Source organism: Penicillium lagena (genome assembly GCF_028827675.1).
Source record: "Penicillium lagena strain IBT 129212 chromosome Unknown utg000001l_segment0_segment0, whole genome shotgun sequence".
NCBI classification, from domain to species: domain Eukaryota; kingdom Fungi; phylum Ascomycota; class Eurotiomycetes; order Eurotiales; family Aspergillaceae; genus Penicillium; species Penicillium lagena.
Genome location: NW_026623222.1, coordinates 5,232,872 through 5,255,041, shown reverse-complemented (window position 1 = coordinate 5,255,041; position 22,170 = coordinate 5,232,872). Strand labels below are relative to the sequence as shown.

General features: G+C 55.8%; 8 protein-coding genes across 8 annotated transcripts; 3 read left to right on the top strand and 5 right to left on the bottom strand.

The window, feature by feature from the left end:
* Positions 1-667: 667 nt before the first annotated feature.
* N7510_002313 (uncharacterized protein) lies at positions 668-2,656 on the bottom strand (the record flags this gene model as incomplete). Its single annotated transcript, XM_056974240.1, has 1 exon — positions 668-2,656. One exon carries the CDS (start codon positions 2,654-2,656, stop codon positions 668-670), a length of 1,989 nt encoding a protein of 662 aa, XP_056839357.1.
* Positions 2,657-3,698: 1,042 nt separating this feature from the next.
* Positions 3,699-4,559, top strand: N7510_002312 (ATG3/ATG10 family protein; the record flags this gene model as incomplete). The annotated part of the gene is made up of 3 exons (XM_056974239.1): positions 3,699-3,830; positions 3,901-4,284; positions 4,353-4,559. 3 exons carry the CDS (start codon positions 3,699-3,701, stop codon positions 4,557-4,559), a joined length of 723 nt encoding a protein of 240 aa, XP_056839356.1.
* A 75-nt stretch (positions 4,560-4,634) lies between these two features.
* Positions 4,635-5,286, bottom strand: N7510_002311 (U2 snRNP complex subunit MSL1; the record flags this gene model as incomplete). The annotated part of the gene is made up of 3 exons (XM_056974238.1): positions 4,635-4,901; positions 4,956-5,169; positions 5,228-5,286. The coding sequence occupies 3 exons, from the start codon at positions 5,284-5,286 to the stop codon at positions 4,635-4,637; spliced, it is 540 nt and encodes a 179-aa protein (XP_056839355.1).
* A 277-nt stretch (positions 5,287-5,563) lies between these two features.
* On the top strand, positions 5,564-6,468 carry N7510_002310 (WD40 repeat domain-containing protein; the record flags this gene model as incomplete). The annotated part of the gene is made up of 2 exons (XM_056974237.1): positions 5,564-5,786; positions 5,843-6,468. 2 exons carry the CDS (start codon positions 5,564-5,566, stop codon positions 6,466-6,468), a joined length of 849 nt encoding a protein of 282 aa, XP_056839354.1.
* Positions 6,469-6,590: 122 nt separating this feature from the next.
* N7510_002309 (lipase family protein) lies at positions 6,591-8,266 on the top strand (the record flags this gene model as incomplete). Its single annotated transcript, XM_056974236.1, has 2 exons — positions 6,591-6,740; positions 7,196-8,266. 2 exons carry the CDS (start codon positions 6,591-6,593, stop codon positions 8,264-8,266), a joined length of 1,221 nt encoding a protein of 406 aa, XP_056839353.1.
* A 390-nt stretch (positions 8,267-8,656) lies between these two features.
* N7510_002308 (WW domain protein) lies at positions 8,657-12,322 on the bottom strand (the record flags this gene model as incomplete). The annotated part of the gene is made up of 3 exons (XM_056974235.1): positions 8,657-9,205; positions 9,255-9,873; positions 9,930-12,322. 3 exons carry the CDS (start codon positions 12,320-12,322, stop codon positions 8,657-8,659), a joined length of 3,561 nt encoding a protein of 1,186 aa, XP_056839352.1.
* Positions 12,323-12,851: 529 nt separating this feature from the next.
* N7510_002307 (uncharacterized protein) lies at positions 12,852-15,331 on the bottom strand (the record flags this gene model as incomplete). Its single annotated transcript, XM_056974234.1, has 5 exons — positions 12,852-13,271; positions 13,323-14,027; positions 14,078-14,929; positions 15,082-15,091; positions 15,141-15,331. 5 exons carry the CDS (start codon positions 15,329-15,331, stop codon positions 12,852-12,854), a joined length of 2,178 nt encoding a protein of 725 aa, XP_056839351.1.
* Positions 15,332-16,179: 848 nt separating this feature from the next.
* N7510_002306 (ECM29 family proteasome component) lies at positions 16,180-21,904 on the bottom strand (the record flags this gene model as incomplete). Its single annotated transcript, XM_056974233.1, has 2 exons — positions 16,180-16,893; positions 16,988-21,904. 2 exons carry the CDS (start codon positions 21,902-21,904, stop codon positions 16,180-16,182), a joined length of 5,631 nt encoding a protein of 1,876 aa, XP_056839350.1.
* Between the last annotated feature and the right edge of the window lie 266 nt (positions 21,905-22,170).

Here is a 22,170-nt window from a genome sequence, read left to right as displayed (position 1 = left end):
ATGTCAGCCTCAAGATCTATCAGATCCATCGCCTAGTCGGAGACGTGTAACTTAGCAGTACGCCCATACAAATTTTCAGTCATGCGAAGGGTCTGCCCTGCATGCCAGCAGCAAGGGTCATAGAAAAAACAGCCCTGCAAGTAACAAAATAAAACATTCCTTGCTGCCTTGCCTACGGAAAGAAAAACCAGTCACCTGGGAGAGGACCTCCAGCGATCCATGCCGCCGATCGGAGTTTAGGCTAGCACGAGAGGGCTGTACTTGTGCAGCGTCGCACATGGAATATATTATTCTACGACATGCACGCACGGATAGAAGGACAGTCAAAAACATTAAGTGGAAGTGGAAATCTCGCAGCTCGTCAACACATCATATGGCAAAAACGCCGGGTTTGAGCGCAAACCGTGTACAACGCAACGCCAAAACTCCCCCCGGGAGGAATGGGAAACCTGGTCCCAGTAACGCCGCCGAAAGAGAAGGGTATCCGATGAGAAGACAAAGAACAGAACAAAACAACCAGTCTCGGGTAACCGAAAACAGAAAGCAGGGTAACGAAATGCCCCTAAGAAATCACAGAACTTTTAGAGAACTCCATCCCAACGCTCGAGAGTGAAGCCAAACAAACTCCGAAATATTAGAGAAATTACACAAAAGAACAGGCGTAGATTCAGTGCAGCACAGAACGTGAAGTCGTCGCAGTGAGATCCGACGAACGGGCCTTCATCAACTTCCGCCGGCGATAGTCATGGCTCCGGCTTCGAGGCCGGCCTCGATACACCTCGGGTACCTCCATCTCCATCTCCATCTCTTCAGTGACCTGCAGGTTGCCGGGGGAGAGGATAGTCGGGAGCGGGGGAACGTCAATCCCCGGCTTTTGAGACCATCTTCGACTGCTCCGGCTCCGGGATCGGGAGTTCCAAGCATCGATTTCTCCATGGACATGTTTTTGGTCGGAGACAGCGCGGTGTGACCGGTTCACGGGCAACTGATGGTGGCGGTGTCTCTCTAGGACCGGGGGCGATGAACCAGGCCCATAGCCAGCCTCAAGATAATTGAGGGGAGACCAGTCTCCATTAAATGGCCCTCGGGTCAGTCCCGTGGGAGCATTGGGAAAGGCAGAGGCGTTGCTGTACCGTCGGCGGTACTCCGTAGAGCGGGGATCGCAAACAGTAGATCGTCGTCCGCGTAGACCATTTGTAGGTTCAATCATAGAACAATTGAGATCATCACGTGATGAAGCAAGCTGTGGTCGGGAGTAGTTCCTCGCCTTGGCCTCCTGGAGACTCAGGCGGCGTTGCACCCGGGCTGGTCGGTCAGGGCTCTGAGCACTCGACACCCACACGTCCTTGGAGCTGTCTGCACCGCAGGAGATGGACGTCTGGGAATCAATGGACTCCCGGGTTCGACTATGCTGCTGAGAGCCAACCGAAGCCGCGGAGCTGTATCCACTGTCCGATTTGTTCAGCGACTGAGTGGTCTTTTGACCGATGCTCGACTCCGTAGTCGTCTTCTCTAGCGGGATGTTCGCACTGTCAGAGGTCTTCACCTCATCACACATGGCAATGCCCTCATCCTCATGCTCTCCCGGGAACGCGGTCTTCGATCGTGATTGAACCGTGATTGTGGGTGACTTCTCGAATGAAAAGGGACTGCCCGGGGTGTCGTCCGCTTTCTTAACATCCGCCAGAGGCGGGATCCTCAGCACCGATCCTCTCACATCTGTAGTCTCCACATGATCCAGGCCAAGTCCAGGGCCCGTTGTGTACGGGTGAGTCAGAGGAATGCGTTCGCTCGGGCATGGTGACGAGCCGTTAACAACCCGCAGCGATCCCAGTTTAAGCGCACCAAGCTGAGTGTACCGAGAGTCCGTTGGGCTTGTGGGCCGGGCCGGGGGTAGGATGGCTGGCGGCGGCCGTTGACGAGGCGGCAATGGCCACTGCATCACGTTGGCCTCTATCTCCTCAGGGCTCTCCGGCTCTCCGATGGTTGGTGGCATTCGCCGAATGGCGCTCGTCGTGCGTCTTGTAGCAACTCCAGGTCGCGTCAACAGAGAGCGTCGTCGAGTCAGCGAGAATCGCTGATTGTCAACCAAGAAGTGTGTGTTGGATAAGGACACATTCTCAATATTGCTCTCGTAGATCACACTTCGGTGCCGCTGGAGAGGAGTCTGGGTCGAATTGGATAGCCTCGCCTGTTCCGGCTCAGACTTCGAAGGGGCGTTGATAGTCTCTGACTGATAGTTATCTCTCCAGTTGAAAGATGGGCTTGATCGATAGGTAGGGCGGGCCCCAAATGGGTGCTGATCGAAGTTCTGCGCAAACACAGCAAGGTCCCGAGCCTCCTTGTCGTTCTTCTTCGACAGTTCAGGCAGTTCTGGAATCTCAGGGATATCCTCTGCTTCGAAGACCGTGGGGGGAATTTCCCGGGGCTTAGGATGATAGCTAGCCCTGGTCCCTGACGAAGCATCAGAGATACGGGAAGCCACCCACGGATTCTGCCATCCGATCAACCCCGTCGCGAGCTCGGGAGGGTTACCCGGAGGATGCAGGTGAGGCGTCGAGCTTGGATCGAAGCCGACTTTCTGAGTAAGAGGCTTGGACAGCCGGTTGGCGCGGCGGGATTCATCATTGTTGGGAATAGATTGCGAGTTGCCCATGACGTTCACAAACTAGATCAATAGCGTAAAGGTCCCTGGAGCAGATTCACAAGGACATGCACAGCATGGGCCGAAAAGGCGGAAGATATACAGGTGCTGAATGGGCTGGGACCGGACCGACGGGGGGTTGACCTGGCTCAGATCTGAAGCTTTCCACGAGGGAGCATGGAGATTAGATCGGATCCCAGGCCGTTGACGTCAAGCCACGCCTTTAGGTTGCTGCCCACAGGGCGATCAATCCGGGCTCCGCGCTGGTTTTGTTGCCAATTGGTGGTACGATTGGCAAGCGATGGTTGCCCGGCAGCTGCGCGGAGAGGATGGAGACTCAGCTCCGTGTTTCAGATTGGTGAGCCTGGGGGGTGTGGTTGGACAGGGCTGGCGAAAGGTGCTGAGAGAGAGAGAGCGCAGGAAGAACGAGTGGTTACAAGGTCACAGCAGGGACCAGGAGGGTAAGGAAGAGCAAGACAGAAATGGACCTGCTCCAGAGCAGGCAGAGCAAACTCGTGCAGCCAATCAGGGTATTCGCAAACTATTATTTAACAAGCAGAGGCATTCATGAAACAAAGCGCGTGAAGGAGCAAGAGGCGCTGGGGAAGAGCGAGCGAGAGAGAGGGCGAAGAACGGCGGCGGTACATAATAAAAAGTGGACAACACACATCCCCGACGAAAGCGAAGGCGCCAATCCATCGTTCGCGACCATCGAGTACGACGGACGGTGAGCGAGTGTTGATGAAGCAGATGCAACCGGACAATGTGATTGGGAGACTGCGCCGCAAGCGGTTGGTACCGCGCCACACTCAGTACTGGTACTTGCTCCACGCAGTGGACTGGATAGTGGACCAGGTACCGGTACCGCCCTCTATCTGCGACACGCCGATCCTTCCCCAACAACAGCATTGTCCCTGCCCCATCCGGTGGACAGCCTTGATTCATGGTGACTTCACGCGTATAACCTGATTGTGAATACGACTACGGCGTGGGAACGACCCTGATTCCCTCGTCTCCGCCCCGTCCGCATTCGGGCAATGGGCCGCCCGCCACGATGTCCGACCACTCGCTCTCCGCGTTCCCTTGCTTGACGCCGGTGGAGTTTTCCCGCGCGTGTCAAGCGGTGGCCGAAGCTGCCTGGGCCCGGCCAGAAGGAGGCTGGGACACGATGCGACTCGTCACACAGGTATTATCCGGGAGGAAAGAATCATCATCATCATTCGCTGATGGATGATGGCATTGCTCTATTCGACTAGTCCACTAGCTCTATGCTCCAGATCACACAACACATCACCGACATCGCGCACAACACCCTACCCTCCGCAGAGTCGGAGGCGATCGACGAAGAAGAAGAACAAGACCCGGTCTGCACCTCCCAGCCTCCCCGACCGATGCTGCACGGTCCTAACCAGGTATCACAGGAAGCCCTCGTGCGCACCGCACCCAATCCCAGCTTACAGGTAGACTATGACATCCTGCTCTCGCCCACATACCGCGTGCCCGTCTTGTTCTTCCGGCTGAAATGGAACCACCACCATCATGGCCCGGTCGGACTCGACGCCGTCTACCAGTATGTGGTTCCCGAGCAGTATAGGCAAGGATTGCAGAGCGTGGGGGTCATGGGGGGCATCAGTCTCGGCGTATGTATGCGCGCGCTCACGGCGACTCCTCGTCCAAAATGAGCTCATCCTCTTCTTCTTCCCCGTAGTACCATCCCGAATCGGGCGCCCCGGCCTTTTTCGTGCACCCGTGCAACACGGCCGATGCGATGGCGCATCTGGCGGACGCACGAAACGTCACTCCGGGGACGTACCTCTTCATCTGGCTCGGGCTGGTCGGTCACTGCGTGAACCTGCACGTCCCGCGTGAGCTCGTTGCCGCCGGTGGGACCAGCCCTCTTCGAGGACACGCATAATGCAAACAAATCGGCGCATCGATCACTTCCTCCCCTCCCCAGCCGCGGCCAACGAATTAGGCCGAAGCGAATGACTTAATCCTCGTCCGACGAAGCTTCCATGGGAACGTCACTGTCTTCCTCCATCGGGGCTTCTTCTTCATCACTCTCCTCCTCCCGGGGTCTCTTCACGCCATGTGCGCCATTGACTCCCGGTTTGGGGGGCAGTGCGCCGGGGGGACCGCTGAAGATGGACTTTTGAAGATCCGTCGACACCCCCATCCCTTCAGCCGTGGCCGGTGCGATGTACATGCCACGCAGTTTAGCGATCACATTCGATTGGCCCTTGGCATAGACGATTTTCTGCACGCCCACAATGTAAGCGCTGGGAATTCAAATAGAAAATTGGGACCATACCATCTCTTTTCCGAAGAAGTCAAATCCTTGAAGGGCCCGCAGGGCTTGTGTGCTGGCCTGGACATCCTTGAACACAATATGGGCCTGTCCTCGCATCTTGTTCGTTTTCATGGCCACGACATCCAACACGGGCCCGTAGGTCGAGAATAGCGTATACAGCGATAGCCGCAGATCATACTTGCGAAGCTTGTCCGGGAGGTTGGTGCAGTAGAGCCTAGATGGGATGTTAGAGTCGGATCGCGTCTCAATGGCGGGCCACAGGGAGAGCTCACGTTTGGTTAGGAGGACCAGTGGCTGCGGCCTTGCCGTCAGCAGCACCGCGTGGGGGCATCTCGTGCGAAGGTGATCTGGGTGAGGTGGTGGAAATGATCCTGGCTACCGTGTGGCGGGCATGAAAGAAAGGGGGTTGTATTATTAGTGTGGTCGAGTGACGAGAAGCTCAAAATGCGAGTGGAAGAGAGAAAACCACTGGCGCGTGTCATGTGATCCATTACATAACAGCTTAGCATGTCATCCATAAAGCAGCCCCTCCAGTGCCTTCCCGCATCAACACCTAATCAACACTAAACCCCATACACGACGGTAGAGAGCTCCTCCTGTCGTTGACCATGGCTTCCCCCCAAGAGCACCACCTCTTCCACTCGTCAATTGCCGACCACTCCTTTTCTGCCGACAAGCAGACGCTGGCTGTGGCTCGGGAGAACAATGTGGAGCTCTACCGCATGTCAGGCAACAAGTTCTCGCTGAGCGACGAACTCAAGGGCCACGAAAAGACCGTCACCGGTGTCGACATTGCTCCCAACACTGGCCGCATTGTGACCTGCTCGCAGGGTGAGTTGGTCCCAACAATTTCAATTACTTATTTGCTCACTCTGATCACTCTGTAGACCGCAACGCCTATGTCTGGGAGCAGACTCCCGACGGCTGGAAGCCCACCCTGGTCCTCCTTCGAATCAACCGCGCCGCCACTTTTGTGCGCTGGTCCCCCTCGGAGCAGAAGTTTGCCGTGGGCTCCGGAGCCCGCGTGATTGCCGTCTGCTACTTCGAGGAGGAGAACGACTGGTGGATCTCCAAGCACTTGAAGAAACCCATCCGCAGCACCATCACGACGCTCGCCTGGCACCCGAACTCTGTGCTCCTGGCCGCCGGGTCCACAGACTCGCACGCGAGAGTCTTCTCCAGCTTCATCAAGGGCGTGGATGCCCGCCCCGAGCCGAGCGCATGGGGCGAGCGCCTCCCCTTCAACACGATCTGTGGTGAATACCTGAATGACTCGGCCGGGTGGATCCAGGGTGCCTGTTTTTCGCCAAGTGGAAATGCGCTCGCCTTTACCGGGCATGACAGCAGCGTCACGGTCGTGTACCCCAGCGCGCCGGAGCAGCCTCCCCGGGCGATGCTCAACATCTCCACCCGTCTCTTGCCTCTGAACAGCCTGATCTGGAACGGCGAGAACGAGATTATTGCCGCCGGTCATGTAAGTATTTGGTTTGGTCATTCCATGCCAGAGTGCTAATCGTCGGTTAGGATTGTGAACCTTTCCGCTTCCGCGGCGACGAGAACGGATGGCAGCTGGCTGGATCGCTGGAGAACAAGGCTGGCGCAACCACCGGTGCGCGCGAAGAATCCGCGCTGAACATGTTTCGGCAAATGGATCTCAAGGGCCAGGCTCAGGCCGACAGCAAGCTTAAGTCCACACACCAGAACACAGTGAACACCGTGCGAGTCTACGATGAGGCCAACGGGGCTCTGCGCTTCAGCAGTAAGTTGATCCTTCCTCCAAAATACGTTCGAGACTGACAGGATCACAGCCAGCGGTGTTGATGGGCGGGTGGTGATCTGGTCTGCTTGATTGCGTACATGTATGAGCCAAGTATAGTAGAAATGATGCCTCAGGCACCAATATGACATAATTACCCCGGATTGCCTCTAGCCCCACCACAGGGATGCTTTCGTCTTTCCTCTTCACCAACCTCCCGCCATGGCAAAATGGGCTCTCTCCCTTCTGAGCGTATGTATCTGCGCTCTAGCAACCAATAATAACCCGGCTCACGACATTCCCCGGCTTTTCAACTCGCTGGAGGAGCTCTCGCGACTAGTCGACATTTCCTACTGCGTCAGCACAACCGGGATCCAAAAGCCCTTCCAGTGCCTCAGCAGATGTGTTGAGTTTCCAAATTTGGAGCTGGTAACAGTATGTAACACTCCCTTCCAGAAAGCTTCATAACTGACAACCACTCTAGGCCTGGAACACCGGCCCCTTCCTTTCGGACTCATGCGGCTACGTCGCGCTCTCTCATCCGCCCTCCCCTCCGCGCATCGTCGTCGCCTTCCGCGGCACTTACTCAATAACAAACACCATAATCGACCTCTCGGCCTACCCGCAGTCCTACGTCCCATACCCAGAAGACGGTAGTGGTAGCGATAGCGACGACAAGGACCCCGCGTCGCCAGCGCGCTGCGAAAACTGCACCGTGCACGCAGGGTTCATGACCTCATGGCAGAACACGCGTGAAACCGTCCTCCCCGCTGTCGCCGCAGCGCTCGAACAATACCCAGATTACGAAGTTACTCTGGTGGGCCATTCGCTTGGCGGGGCCGTCGCCGCGCTGGCGGGTCTGGAGATGCGACTGAAGGGGTGGGATCCACTGGTTACGACGTTCGGGGAGCCGATGATCGGGAATAAAGACTTTGCGACCTTTATCGATCACCAGTTTGATATGGCCAGTAGCAGCAGCGACGAGGTCGACGGTAGTGGTACCGTTGTTGACCAGAGATTCCGTCGGGTCACCCACGTCAATGACCCGGTTCCGCTCCTCCCGCTTAGAGAATGGGGGTACACCGCACACGCGGGGGAGATCTTCATCTCCAAACCCGAGCTCTCGCCGTCTGTTGAGGATCTCCGGGTCTGTGTCGGGGACCAGGATCCAAACTGTATAGCTGGTGCTGACGCCGATCCCGCCGCGACTGTGCTCGATATGCTTCGCGACATCAACATCCCCATCATATCCTCATCGGATATCTCCAGTTCCAGCGTGGACTGCTACAATTCACACGACACAGAATCTGAAGCTGAATCCGAATCCGAACCCGAATCTGATACTGGCTCAGCAAACCAAGTCGTTCTCGGCACTCGGCGTGGTCGTGGCCGTGGCCGCTCTGCTGCTTGCGACGAGGAAAACGCGCTACGTTTTGGGAAATGGGATTGGTCGTTTATTCCGGCGAGGTACCGGCTGTGGGAGCTCTTTTATGCCCATCGGGACTATTTCTGGCGCATTGGGCTTTGTGTTCCCGGCGGTGATCCGACTGGGTGATGTTGATGCGATGATGTTATTCTTCTGGCTTTTTGGTTTATACTTACTATCACCTGATACCACCGTTTGGCGCTATTGTTTCGTTCCTCTTTTTGTATAAGGGGCTATGCTATATATAGTGTGATGTACTTTACTAGGAATCTATCTCGCGTAAAGGAGCTATGCTGTGAAGACCCAATTTCTTGGGCGGTGGGCCGTGTGCTTATAACATATTGATATGGCCATCAAAAACAGATGAGAACGGAAATGATACCTCGTGTCACGCCAAATAAACAGGAGAGCCAACGCAATAAGTATTCAAGAAGATAAACAGAGACAGTGGTAAAAAAAATCATATGTCGTGTGTGCACCGCACCAATTTGATCAAGAACCGCCAACCAACACCTCACCTTATCTTCCATGTTCCAAACACGGCACAATAACAGGGCCATACTTCACCACATTCCCCAAGGACCCATCGCCCTGGACCATAAAGTCCGCCGCAAGACTAAGCTTCCCATTGGGACTCTGCACGGAGCCCGGATGACCCGAATACGGGGTAACAGTCTCAGGATCATAAGCGACGATAGCGACGTAGTTGCGCCGAGCCATCAGCTTGCGGTGCTCACGCGCCTGGCCGGAGACATCGGCCTGGAAGATCTCCATCATGTCTTCTTTTGTGTCTGTGGGCTGGGATGGCGTGGAGCGGTGGCCGTTGGCGGGGACGTAGAGCGGTTTGTTGTAGCTGTGGAGTAGCTTGACGATGTATGAGGGCGGTGGGGTGTTCACGACGGGGGAGGCGATGAGCTGGTACATTGTCTTGTGGTCGGATGGTTGGGATGGATCGTGGACGAGGCCCGCGCCGCAAACGTTCACGGCGCCGGAGAGGAAGGTCATCCGGAGGGACTTCTGGTGGGCGATTCCCTGGAGGGTACGGATTAGGTATGTACGCTCGAGATCCTGCGTGGGGTTAGTTAGTTAGCCATTTCCCGGCGAATGAAAACGAGACAGCATGACATGCCTTTGATTCATGAGTCCATTGATCACGCAACTCGTCCATGAGATCAAACTCGCCGAATGGGCTCAAAATCCCACCCATAAGCCCGGATTTACCCACTGCACGCTTGACCGAGTCGAAGCCCGAGCCGACGACATCTTTAGCGCCGACTACTCCCGCGACTGAGCTAGTCACTTTCCCCAGGACGTTATACGCGCTGGTCACGGCGCGCTTGCCCGTGGTGACAGTTTGCGCGATATTTTCTGCCGTCCCCAGTCGAGGGTAGATGACAGGCACAGGAACCATCCAGAGACAGTGCTGTACACTGGGCGGCAACATGGCGACCTTGGGGAACAGACCCTGGTACGTGGGACCGGCCATGACTTGATGCGGGTTGCGCTCGGAGCGGCAGTCGGGCCCGACGACGACGACGCCGGGGCCGAGATATTTGACAAAGTGCCAACCGGTGCCTGTGATCGTGAACAGATCCATATCGTTGTTGACATTGCGGAGAATGTCGAGGGTGGTGTGGTGCTGGAAGAGGAGGTACATCTCGATCCCGATGCGGCCGATGTTTTTGAACATGTTTGAGAACTGCATGTGCTCGGGGTAAGAGCCGAAGCCATCGAAACTGGGAAGAGATATTAGATACGTTTCATTTCGAACAGGGGGTGGAGGACAACTCACATGTCGTGGTCATCGATTTGGCAAACATAAGGAATCTGGGCAAACGACTCCCGCAAATAAGGCTGGTCGAAATGGCTGGTGTAGTAGTGGAAGTACGCATGGGAGACATCATGCTCGTGAGCTGCAGTCCAGGGTGCGTTCTTCCGGGCTTCCTTCCCACTGATCCCCAACCACTGCTTGAGAGACGGAACCTCCTTCCACATACGGTCCGCATAGATTTGGCCGCCGATACACAGCTGAGTGTGGAACCCTCCAATTTCGTTGTGCTTTTGCATGATATCTTTCCACATGTAACCAACGCCACCCAGCCGAGATCTTTCATTGGCATTCACGTTGATGGAGAAGTCGTTCCCGGAGGTAGCAATGAACCGCCAGTTGGTCTCATGTCGACCCGCGACAAGGAATTCGTAGCGAGTGCACCCGAGGTGCGAGGTGATGGCATAAGTCCATTTTGCGGGACCATGTTCATCCATGCGCACGTCGACCTCGTACTTGTAGAAGATCCAACGCTGATGAACTGCAATGTTGGTTGCTTTCAGCTGTCTTGGGCTTGGAGAGAGATCCACACTCTGGTGAAGATGGATCGTCGGTGGCTGCTGGGCATCCGTCACCAGCAGGATGGAACCCATCCAGAGGCCGCGTTCAAGGTCCATATTGGTGTATCGTAGATAGGGACCGAAGTAAACTCCGTTCGTGGGGGCGGTCTTGTAAACATCCACGCCACTGCTCGGAGGAGGACCTGAGAAACCCGACATGACTGGAGACTGCAAACTCTCAAATCCAGGTGTCAGAGGTACCCCTGGGGACGCCATTGGTTTCCCAAATGCCGAGAGGCCTGGAGAGGTGATAGGATGACCACCGTACACGCTGCCCACAGGGGACAAGGGTGTTTCATTGAGGTTCAGCGGTGTAGGCCCTTTGGGAAACTCCCACTGGGTCGACTGCGTGGGCAAGTGGATGTAGTAGTACTGTCCTGAGCTGGGGTCCAGGTGTGCAATCCAACCCTCTGGAAGAGGCGGAGGAGATGCTGGCGGAGGTCCCGCAGCAGCGGGCGACGTGATCTGCTGCTGATACGCTGCGGCCTGGCCGTTGACAGCAGCGCTCTGCGGGGAGTGTCCCATATTCTGCTGTTGTCTAGGGTCATTGGCGAACGCGGGATGATCCTGTGTAGACGCCGTCGGCGCTGGTGAGGCCGCAGATCCAATGGCCGCCGCCGCCACAGCAGCTTGATTAGCCGTTGCTGGATGCTCCCCGGCGGGACCCGCAGGTGCTCCAGCCGCAGTTCCGTTCGGCTTGTCGTTCGGATATCCGCTCGATGCAGCTGAGCCGGAGACGCTGGAGTATGCTGGAGGTGGAGAGGAACTAAGGCGCATCCGGTCCATGTCGTGCTCCAGCGCATTGGGCGGAATTCTCGACGGTGGCTGCTCCTGCTCTTGCTGCTGTGGCTGTGGCTGCGGCACCGGTGTAGACTGCTGGGATGGAGGGCCGCTAAATTGATACCCGCCTGCTGGCGGATTGGTTGGACTCACAACCTCAGCACCCTGATAGACCGTGGGAGGCCCATGAGGCTGTGTGCCCGGCTGCTCAGTCGGAGTCCATGGCCGCTGCTGCCCGAAGTACTGCTCAGCTCGTCTCTGCGCCGCTGCACTCTGCGACTGGATCCCCGAAAGCGTCGATGTGCCCGCAATACCAGCCGCAGCGTAACGGGCCTCGATATCATTCCCAGGCTGCTGGCCCGGTCCCACAACCGGGGTCTCCGGCGGCGGCGGCGATCCTCGCTGAGCTAGGGTGGTAGATGTCGAGGCAGTTGAGTTGATCCGATGGACGGAACTGTTATTCGCCTGCGGCGGCTGAAGCATGGACGATGGTCTTGCTTGAGGCGGCGGATAGTACTGTTGACCATAGTCCGCATACTGGTTTCCACCCGATGTACTCCCCGCAGCCGGCGGGGCAGCAGGAGGAGGACGAGGGTAGGGCCTGTTTGCGAGTGTGTCTCGGTCCGGCGCATCTGCAGGAGACTCGGGGAGCGGTCTGGGCGCAGCACCTCGTCGCTCAGCCAGCGTTGCGACTCGACCCTCCCGACCGTCGCGCGGTCGTAGAGCGTTGGGATAGTCGGCCGGGCTTATTGCACCGGAACCAGCTGGTGGGGACCCATATCGATCCGTGGGCCGACCATCGGTGGAACTCGAGGTACGGATCTGGGGTCGAGGTCGGTCGTCGGGATACGGCAGCGGATTATTGGGCGGGCTGGATGCAGAGGCCGGAGAGGCGGAGTCTCGCTTGTTGATGCGCAGAGGCTCGACGAGAGGTGGTGAGTTGGCTGCATTGTTGGAGGAGCCCAGGAAGAGCTCGCCGTCCGGGTGCAGAGCACGGGCGCTCCCGCCGGAACTCATGGTTCAGGACCGCTGCAGAAACTGTCTGGATAGATGCGAAGTTGGCAAAAAGAAAAGATGGCCACAGACCGGTGCCAATCACAGCGCGGCGATCGGAGTTGGGTTTCTTCAGGCTGCGATGAGGGGCCGTAAGTAAGCCGGTGATGGCGGGGCACCAACGATGGCTTGAAGTATGGAAGTATATATGTAGGTATGTATGTAGGCAGGGAAGGCGTTGCAGGGGACGGGCAGAGGATGATGCCGAAAGATAAAAAAAGAAAAAGGCCAGGGAATGTGTCCAGGGGAAGAAACCAAGGGTGTTCACAATATGAATTAAGCGCCGTGTTGACGCCGGCCCCGCAGGTGACGAGAGGGTATCACGTTGGGATTCTTATTGGGGCCTGAGGCTGGCAGGGTCATCATCGTTTATAGTCGTACAACATCCGAGCTAACTAACTAATCCTAAAACACCAGAGAGAGATAACAACAGATTACACTCCATCCCACATGCTGTGCCCGTGAAACCAAACAAAAGAAGAGAAAACGCCCATTAAAATCCAAAGTTCACCATATGAAGCCGTTCCTGGGCCATCAACTCCACCCAGTCGACATCCATCGTGTGGCCCACACGCATCAGGCGCTCGAGTTGTCGCTCATAGACCACCTGGAGGATAGCGCGCGTGGTCGCTGCATTCCGGCCCATCTCTTCCTCCTCTTCCATACTGCTCATCAACTCCATCGCCATCATCTTGATTCCGCTGGCGGACGCAGTAGCACCGGCCAGAAACAGCGGGAAGATCAAAAATCTCCGATCGGCCCGCTGAGAGTGTGCGGCTTGTTCGGCGATGCGCAAGATCTCCGAGGCGTGATGGTCGATCTCGCCGTCTGTCGAGAACTCGGACTCTAGACGCTGCGCGGGCCACATGCTGCTGTAGGAAAACAAATGGCAGACATGGAAGAGCGCAATCGACTACAAGATAATTAGCTAAGGACATTTGAAGGGGTAAAAGGATGAATGTACCTGCTGCATCAAATTCCGAGACCGGGTGGGAAGGCTGTCTTGGTGCCGATGGCAAAAAGCCACATCAGGCGCCTCCCAAAGCCGTCCAAAGGACTGTCGCAATTGGCAAAGCTCCTCGGACCGAGGATTAAAGTCCGCATATGGCAGATTCTGCTTATCCTGGCGGAGCCGAGCAGCCAAGAACCCAAGTCGAGCGGCGAGCATAAACGAGTCGTAGTACAGGCGCATCAGAGTCGACAAACTATTGCTATCGTCGCCATAGATCACACTGTATCCCTCTGGCGCAGAAGGGGAGAGGAGACAGTCGGAGCTCGGAAGCATATGGTGATCGATGACGGCACGCACAAACTCGCCCGTCCCAGCCCCACTGAGTAGAGCATACAAGTCGATATGACAGACCCACCAGAGCACAAAGGGATGCGGCTCTCGTCCAAATCTGTCACGCCGGAGGAAAGAGATGTGGAGTAATCGGGAGATGTGGTGGGACCAGAGGTTGGAACCGTGAGGCTCGGCGGCTGCGACCTCGTAGATCAGAAGCAGGAAGTGGGTCAGAAACAGCCCATCCGAGATGAGATCGTCATTGTTCCGCAAGCTGGTCTGGAGTGATGGGAAGGCTTGCTGATAGTACTGCAGCGCGTCAAGATTCTGGACTGCACCAGTGAGCGACAGACTAAGAGCCGAAACAGCTCTGATTGCGTGAGAAAGCTAGATTGTGTTAGTCTTTAGATAGTCTTTCGATGATTGAGATTACTTACTGGAGGAAAATGTGCTGCTTCTCGCTCGATCAAATCCACGCTCAAGGTCGATCCATGGCCCTCGGACCAATGCGGATCACCCACCCCATGAGCAGTCGGAAACAATTGTCTCCACACCACGTCGCGAAAGTGGGCAAAGAGCATTGCATCTTCATTGTAATAGTCACTGTGCGGGTCAATATGTAGATCTCCGAACAGTTGAGGTTTAATGTCGTCCTCGATATCGCCCTCCGAGGGAACAGACGCGAATATAGGCGACAACGAGAGAGAGCAGAGCGGATCGGAAATCTCCGAAATGGGGGAGACTCGCGAGATTCTGCCGATGGACGACGAGCGCCGTGTGGCATCTTCAAATGTTTTCAAGATCACCAAATTGGGGTCATCGTTTGACACGTTCTCGCTTTTGAGTCCACTGAGATTGAGACTGAGGGGGCTGATGTCGGCCGATCGCTGGGATTCACCCGAGGATCTTGGTTTCGTCCTCTCCGCGCCATCATCTGCATACTCTGGCAGAGTAGAGAAACTGTCCGGGACGACAACCACATGGTATGTTCCCGGGCTAGTAGCCTCTGCTTTCCTTTCGCGTTCCTCATCCGTCGTGAGTAGCGCAAAGGGCGGGAGCGAATCGTCGCCCAAGCAGAAATAATCCGATCGGTCCTCGCTGGGAGTGGGTGAGGTAACTAGATGCTGGTGAGCATCCTGAGATGAGGGGCCGACGCAGAAAGCCTTACGATCCCAGACAATGTTGCCGGCTGTTTGCACGTCTGCCATGCGACCCATGATACGCGGGGTATCATCGCGGAAGGCGAGTCGTGGTCGGTAGTCGCAGATGTGACCTAGTCGAGCACATTGCTAACCAGGTGTTAGCGTCTGCTCTGAGCGAAGTGCGCGGTTCCAATGCCTACATTGCATTGTGGATGGCCTTCATCACACTTGACCTTTCGACTCTATACGATTCTCACGTCAATAAAGGGCTCATCCCCCATCAAGCAAGAACAACATACCCGACATGTCCTAGGAGATTGTTAGCCTAAACCGAGAGAGAACGTCGGGACAAACTTACCAGCAACCTGTCCTCGAGCGCGGCGGCAGGCGGATGCGGGGCGCAATCAAATTGGCCTTGTCGATGGCTTTGCTGAAGGCCGTGGTATCGATAATTTCCTCCTTGGGCGCAATGATGGGAAGTCGCAAAGTGCGCTTTGCGGAGGCATTATTGCCCCGCCGGTTTTGCATCACTACGCTTGTCGCCGTCATAGGGCTGACTGGTGGTGGATGCTGTAGCACCTGGGGTCAGCGATTTGCCTCATCTGCCACCAGGCCGGGACGGGATGGGGTGTACCTGGGGATAAGAATAAGAATAAATGGGGAAGGACGATGGTCCCACGGCAGGAAGCAAGCGAGAGAAAGGAAGAAAAGAAAGCAAACGAGAGTCGTCGAAGTCCACGAAGTCACTTGGCACAGCGACCCAGCGGGAGTCGGCGGGGCAGGGCGTTAAGTACCGTTCACATCACCAACAGGAACATGGGCCTGCAGCAGGAAGATTGGGACTGCATGATTCAAAGTTAAGGGTGGCGGGTGCAGCAGCAGAGTCAGGATCGAACGGGTGACTAGTGAGGAACCAATCCGGTTCGTCCGGGGGGATGAGAGAGAGCGCGCGTGGGCGTGTGTATGGGAAAAGAGAAAAGAGACAGGGAAGAGAGGAACGAGAGCGAGAGAAAACAGAGCCGGGCACCTGGCTAAGCTCCTGCCGGAATCAGAACGTAGGGCGGGGCTGGCTGAACGAACAACAAGGCCCAAAGAAAGGCGGAAGCGAGTTGAGCTCGGAGCCGAGAAATAATCGAAAGAAAGAAGGGCATGGAATGAGAGCAAAAGAATGGACCAGATCGGCCCGGCCAGGCCTCGATCTCCCCCGGACCACAGGACTGACAGATTTCAATAGTCCCAGACGAACTAAACCCGAACCATGCCTACGGACATGCCCGACGCCTTAAGCGAGTGGCGCCTTCGCTAGACAGGCCCGAATTAGGCCAAGATGGTTGCTTCTATTTTCAGATACAGACAGATACACTAGTGAACAGGGTGATCCTCCACGTGGGCTTCCTTCACACCAGGCCTAGCGCTTGGTCCAGAATCGCCTGCACACTCGCGGAGCGCTCGCCGTCCCTCCATGTGCGGAGGGTCTCCCCGAGAGTGGCCGGAATGCCGGGCGGCCGCAGCTTCAGGTACGCCAGGGTAGCCTCGGCGCGTCCCTTGCGCAGCGCCTCAACGGACCCGTCCAGCTCGCGCGTGAGGAGGGCCTCCGCGAGGGCGGTCAAGGCCACAGCGAGGGACCGGTCGTCGTGGACCCGCTGGTCCACTCGCTGGAGCGCCCCGGGGAGGTGGTCGTAAATGGTCCGGGCGACAGGTCGGCCGCCATGTGCCAGGGCCTGGTCCAGTGGCCCGGTTATCCGTTCCATGTTTTTTCCCAGCGCTGTGGTTTGGCTTAGCGGGGCTGGCAGCACGCTAGGGGATTTCCCGCTCGCGGTGGGGGCTGACGGACCTTCCTGGGTGGCGGCCGACGCTGAAAAACATTGCAGGAGACACTGCGCGCAGGCAGCCAGTGTGTCATCCACTCCACTGCCAGCACCGGAGTCGATCTCCATCTTGTCGTTCGCGTCATCGTCGGCCACTAGTTCCTCCACTACGGGGGGCACAATGGTCAGCGCATCGGGCATGAAATCCACTTCCGGACGGGCCCGCGCTATCTCGCCCAGCGCACGCAGGCCATGTGGTCGGTAGGCGGCGTTAGTTCGCTTCGCCTCACGCACAGCAATAGTCTGTCAGAGTGTGGGGAAAAGATGCCATCAGTACATATTTCAAATTTCATCGTAATCGTATATGCGGGGTGGGGGAGAATGTGGCACAGCCTACCTTCATCAAGTCCCGGAGCTCCGCTTTCTCTTGCCACAGCTTCTGCGCCTGACTAGCAAATTTCACCAAGGCCTTGAGCACTACCTCCTTACCCTCCCAGGTCTTCCCCGATAAGGCCTTTTCCAACACGGGCCAGATCAATTGGCCCGTGGGGAGATCGAGCTCCGCATCGAGAGCAAGGATGGCCTGGGCAATGGCTCGGGCAGCTGTGTGCTTGATGGCCCAGCGCGGGGAGTCTAGATTGTCCGCGACGAGCCCGACAATCTCCCGGATGTAAAGCGACACTGCGCGTGAACCGCCGACATTATCCTGCCACGTTTTCTCAAAGTCCTCTTTCACGTGGTCGTCCGCATCGTGCTTGCAGACGAAGACAAAGGGCAGAGCCGTTGCGGCAAACGCCATGAACCGGTCGTTGGCTAATTTGGACGACGAGTGCAGAATCTCAGCCGCAATGGCTCGTGGCGTGGCATCATCGGCCGTCAGATAGAGCTTTTTGGCATAGTCAATGGTCTTGAGAACCCGATCGTCCGACGCCAGTCGCATAAGATAGCCAAGTGAAGTGCAGTAGGATGCGCTGACGGTCTCATTGCGGTCGACCACATACTTGCAGAGAAGTTGGATGAACCGATCTGCATGCGGGCGGAACAGCAGCGTCTTCATACTCAGGAGTACCAGCACACGACTGCAGCCTACTTTCGAGGGCAGTCCCACCGCGGACCGGAGCACATCCTCCAATTTGAATGTCAACTCCTTCACATTAGTCTCGTCCACGGTGTCGATCAAATACCGCTCGATGACTTCCATCATGGGGGATGTGCGAATGCTGGAGAGTCGCATCTTGTCGATCTCCTGGCCGGTCAACCCGTACTTGTCGGCGTTGAGATGGACGTAGTTGACGGCTTGCGGCTCGAGAGAGCTGAGAGAGCCCAGGAATTTCTCGAGAATGGTGGGAACAAACGGCCGCAACAACCCGCTGGGACTCTTCTTGATGATCTGGACAAGGGCCCCAATGGCATAGCCACGCACATCTTCAACGCTGGAATCCAAACCCGTATCGCTCAGGAGGAATGGAATAGCGCTTCCGAGCAGACCGCTCGCCCGCTTCTCCGTGCCACTTGTCTCGAGCGTGCGAATGACGGAATTGGTGATCGTTTGGCAAAGTTTGAGAGCCGCAGTCCGCACCGACTCCTTGATATCATCCAACAGCTTGAAAGCCTTGCTGTAGATCTCATCCAGGTACTTGGAGTACTTCTCAGGGCGACGGCCCTGCACCAGGTCTGCAACGGCAGCACAACTGGCCTGGCGGCCGCGCCATTCGCGCCCAGCTAACATGCTCTTCAACAGATCCTCCATAATTTGGTCAAAATGGGCATCAATGACAGCATTCGGGTCCTTCACTAATGCTTGCCAGATCGTGTTCATGGATCGTTGGACGTTGGGATTTGGATCAAAGCGGTAACGGAACAGTTTCGGGTAGATCTTGGGGTTTTGCGAGAGATAGCCATTAACACTAGAATCGGAGAAAATAGTACTGATTCCGAATCGTCCGAATGCCGCTCGATTTGTCCACAGTGCGTTGTTGGAAGCCAGTGACATGAACCGATAAACCAGTGTCGGGTCTCCAGCCTCGGCCGCTAGATTCATGATATCTTTGTAGGTGCTGATGGACGACCCTTCGCCGGTAGGAAGAGCCCCGGGCTCAAAGAGCTTTGTGTCTTCGGAGACGTTGCCACCTCCCAGATTGGGGCCTGTTGCTGTGAAGGACTCCACCAGATCACGGACCAAATCATCCTTCAGCGCCTGGTCGCCGATTTCGTAAACCAAACTGAGGCCATGAGCACCTGTCTCCTGCACCACCTCATCCCGGTTCCCAAGAAGGCTTGCAAATGTTGCCTGGCACTTCCGTAGGCGGTCTTGCATTTCCTGCAGGTGACCACAATTCTTGACCAAAGACAACAGCCAGATGGCTGACGCCTTACGAAGAGATGGCTTGGGGGCGACACAGTCAGCTATGATCTTGTCGCAAACCTCCACAAACACTGTACGTGGAACACCAGAGCGTGGGAATTCTCCGTCGATATCGAATTCTTGAATCAACGCCCGGGAATCCCACCCAACAGCAACGTTGCTCAATGCCTCGCCCACCGTGAACTGAACTTCTGGGCTGCGAATCTCATGCAGGCCATAGAGAGAACCCACTAAATCAGCGAAGAGAGAACCATCCGAGGCAGACCGAGAGAATGCCAGTGTTAGTAAGCCAAGTGACTTGATGGGAGTTTCGTTCTCCGTTTTGGCATCTTTTGACAATTTGTCTTTGACCTTTTTCCATCCGTCCTCGGGAAGCACTTGGGGTGACAGGACCCCCGAAAGACTGAGCTGTCCGATGGCTGTCTGCGAAGTTCGTTGCAGAAGAGTGTCCCGAGAAGCGTCAAGGACATCCAGTGCTGTATCAATAAACCGTTTCACTTGCGCTTCGGGAATTCTATCCAGTAAATTGCGATATGCAAGCCTACTCAGCAGATAGGATAGGGCCAAAATCGCTCCACGAACTCGGAGCGCTGCTTCGCCCACTGCAGTATTCCATGTCTCAACAGTACCAGTCAGTTGTGTCACAAAGCTCTTGAGTTGGTCCTCAGCGAATGCAGGATGAGAGACCAGAATTCCAAATGCCCGAGCTGCTACTTCCTGGATATCCTCATTGTTGCTGGAAATGGGCTCGGACAAAGATGAAGCCCGCGGAAGCAGCTTTTCAACAACGTCGTTGGGAGCCAAGGAGCAAATCTCCACGAAATTAACACCACATTGCCGCATGCCTTCACGTCCCCCAGAAACAATCCCATCAAGTGTGCCGCATAAGAACGACAGCGCAGACTCCTTTGCTGAGTTTCGAATGTATTGTCTCACGGCAGACCGGGCTTCTTCACTGGTTGAAAGATGCACTTCAAGTTTGTAGTCCCAATCTTCCTCGAGGTCGATGCTGATGTCTGATGCTGAGAAGGCTTCCCAGATAAGGGTATTGCGTAGGAAAGAAATGGCTGGCACAAATGCGTTCTTGTAAGGCCCCGATAGAAGTTGTGATGCAGACATAGCTTGGACTGTCGAAGGTTCCTCTTGCTCTCCCGAACCGAGTAGAAACTGAGTCGCCTCAGCGAACTTGGGGAAATCAAACCAGGATTCATCATGTTCTTGAGCTGAGGGGGCATCCCACTTTCTCTCTCCAGTTGGATTGAGGAGCCGATACCAGTATGGGTGAAGACCTTTCTTCCCTTCCTCAACGATCTCTTGCTGTCTTTCGGGCCCTCGGGCAACGGCCATAAGATCGACCCAGCGAGCCACCACGTCGCTAAAGGGCAAGAATCGATTCGCAAAACGCACAGCGGCATATTGAACACCTCGCACAGCCTGATATCCAGTTTCAGGATCCACATCTCCGGGCTGCATGCTCATAAGACGAACCAAGAATGGCCGAAGCTGATCTTGGAAGTCTTTGTCGTGGCTATCCAAGGATGAATTGAGGATGCTTCCAAGCGCCTGGTCAATGCTGACAAAAATCTGCGGACTCGAGTCATCCGCACTCAAAGACATGAATAGCCATCGGACAAGACCGAATTCGAAGTTTTCCATCTCATCATCTCGAATTTGGAAGTCGACTTTGGGGACCATGATCCCAATGCTTTCATAGGCAAGCCCGCGTAGGCTTAGATCTGTTGCAGGCAATTTCATCCCACTGGCTCCTGGGCTGGGCCACCCTTGGGTTTGGATAAAGTCCCGTAATCCGGCGACGAGTTTGGACGCGATTTGTTTCAGATCGGAAGGCGAACCCATGCGGACCACCCAGGTAGTAAATGTGAAAATTTGAGTTCTTAGTTTGGACGCTTGGAGTCCCTGAGAGGAGCGTGCCGTATCAGATAGGAGCCCGTCTCCAATGAGCCTCAGGATTCTTTGGGGGTCTCCGGTAGCTTTGATTGATTTGCCTAAAAAGACCAGAATCTTCGCCTGGAGCGGCGGTCTCACGGGTAGAGGGCCATCGGCGGTTTCAGAGCCGAAATATAGATCATATAGCTGTCGTACGACGTCCGGATTTTCAAGGTCCGAGGCAAATCGCTTCAAAGTTTCATCGGCCAGATCGGCCAGGCGGGAATTCGAATCAGCCGAGGCAATCACACATGGCAGGAATCTCTCGGCATCACTGAAAGCACCGCTCCCCAGAAAGCGGAGGGCAGTGGCTTTGGTTTCGGTCAGATTCAAGCCGCCACTGGCCGATGGATTCCATGTCTCGTTGGCAGGTGCGCCCTTATTGAGGAACGTATATTCGTCTGGTGATAGGCCAGGGCAGGTCGGAGACTCCTTGGCTACCGGGGAAAGAAGCAGCAACTTCCCCAGCCAGAACGACAAGAACTGGGTATCTTGGTCAGACAGCCCGAGCCGCTTTTTCAAGCTCATATCATCCTCGCTTCCTTTCGGAGGCAGCTTAAAAAGAGGAAGCAGCCTCAAAACCAGGTTGAACACGATGGTACCTTGAGTGAGGGACGTGCCAATCTCCGAAATTCCCTGGAGAAGCGGGAGCAAGATCTCAACTCTGGCGTCAGAACCAAGACGATCGATTCCCTGCTGAGCGTACATAAGATCAAAATGCCGAACAAGCTGGGACTTTTGTTCTTTGAACTGATTGAGCAAAGCTGCCACGGGGAGCTGGATTGAGGGGGATTTGACGCGGGCGTTGACATGTTGGCAGACGGAGATGACTTTGTTGCGCACCGCGACGTGCTCTGAGTTGAGTTTGAGCAACAAGGGAACCAGATAGGTCTGGAGCAGCGACTGCAACTTCTCATCGGTGTCCGCCATGGCGATTCTGAATTCCACCTTTCCTATCAGACTCAGCTCGCGAGCCTCGGGGCTCGGAGTGTCGGACGCCATGGTGGAAATATGTTGTTATTCAGAGACAATCCTCACGGGGAATTGGCATGGACTGGAGATCCCTGGTTTTATTTTCTTGCAGCACAGGCAACCACATCCACGTCAACTCTTGTATGGGCGCAAGTGGGCAGGCAGTTTCCCCGACTTAGTCAGAGCGGCACTGCTTAGTCATGATCTGTCCACAGACACATTGGTCCCAGAGATAATAGTGGCTCGATGGATTTGAAGGAGCGGCAGCAGTCGCGTCACACGGAGCCTTACAATAT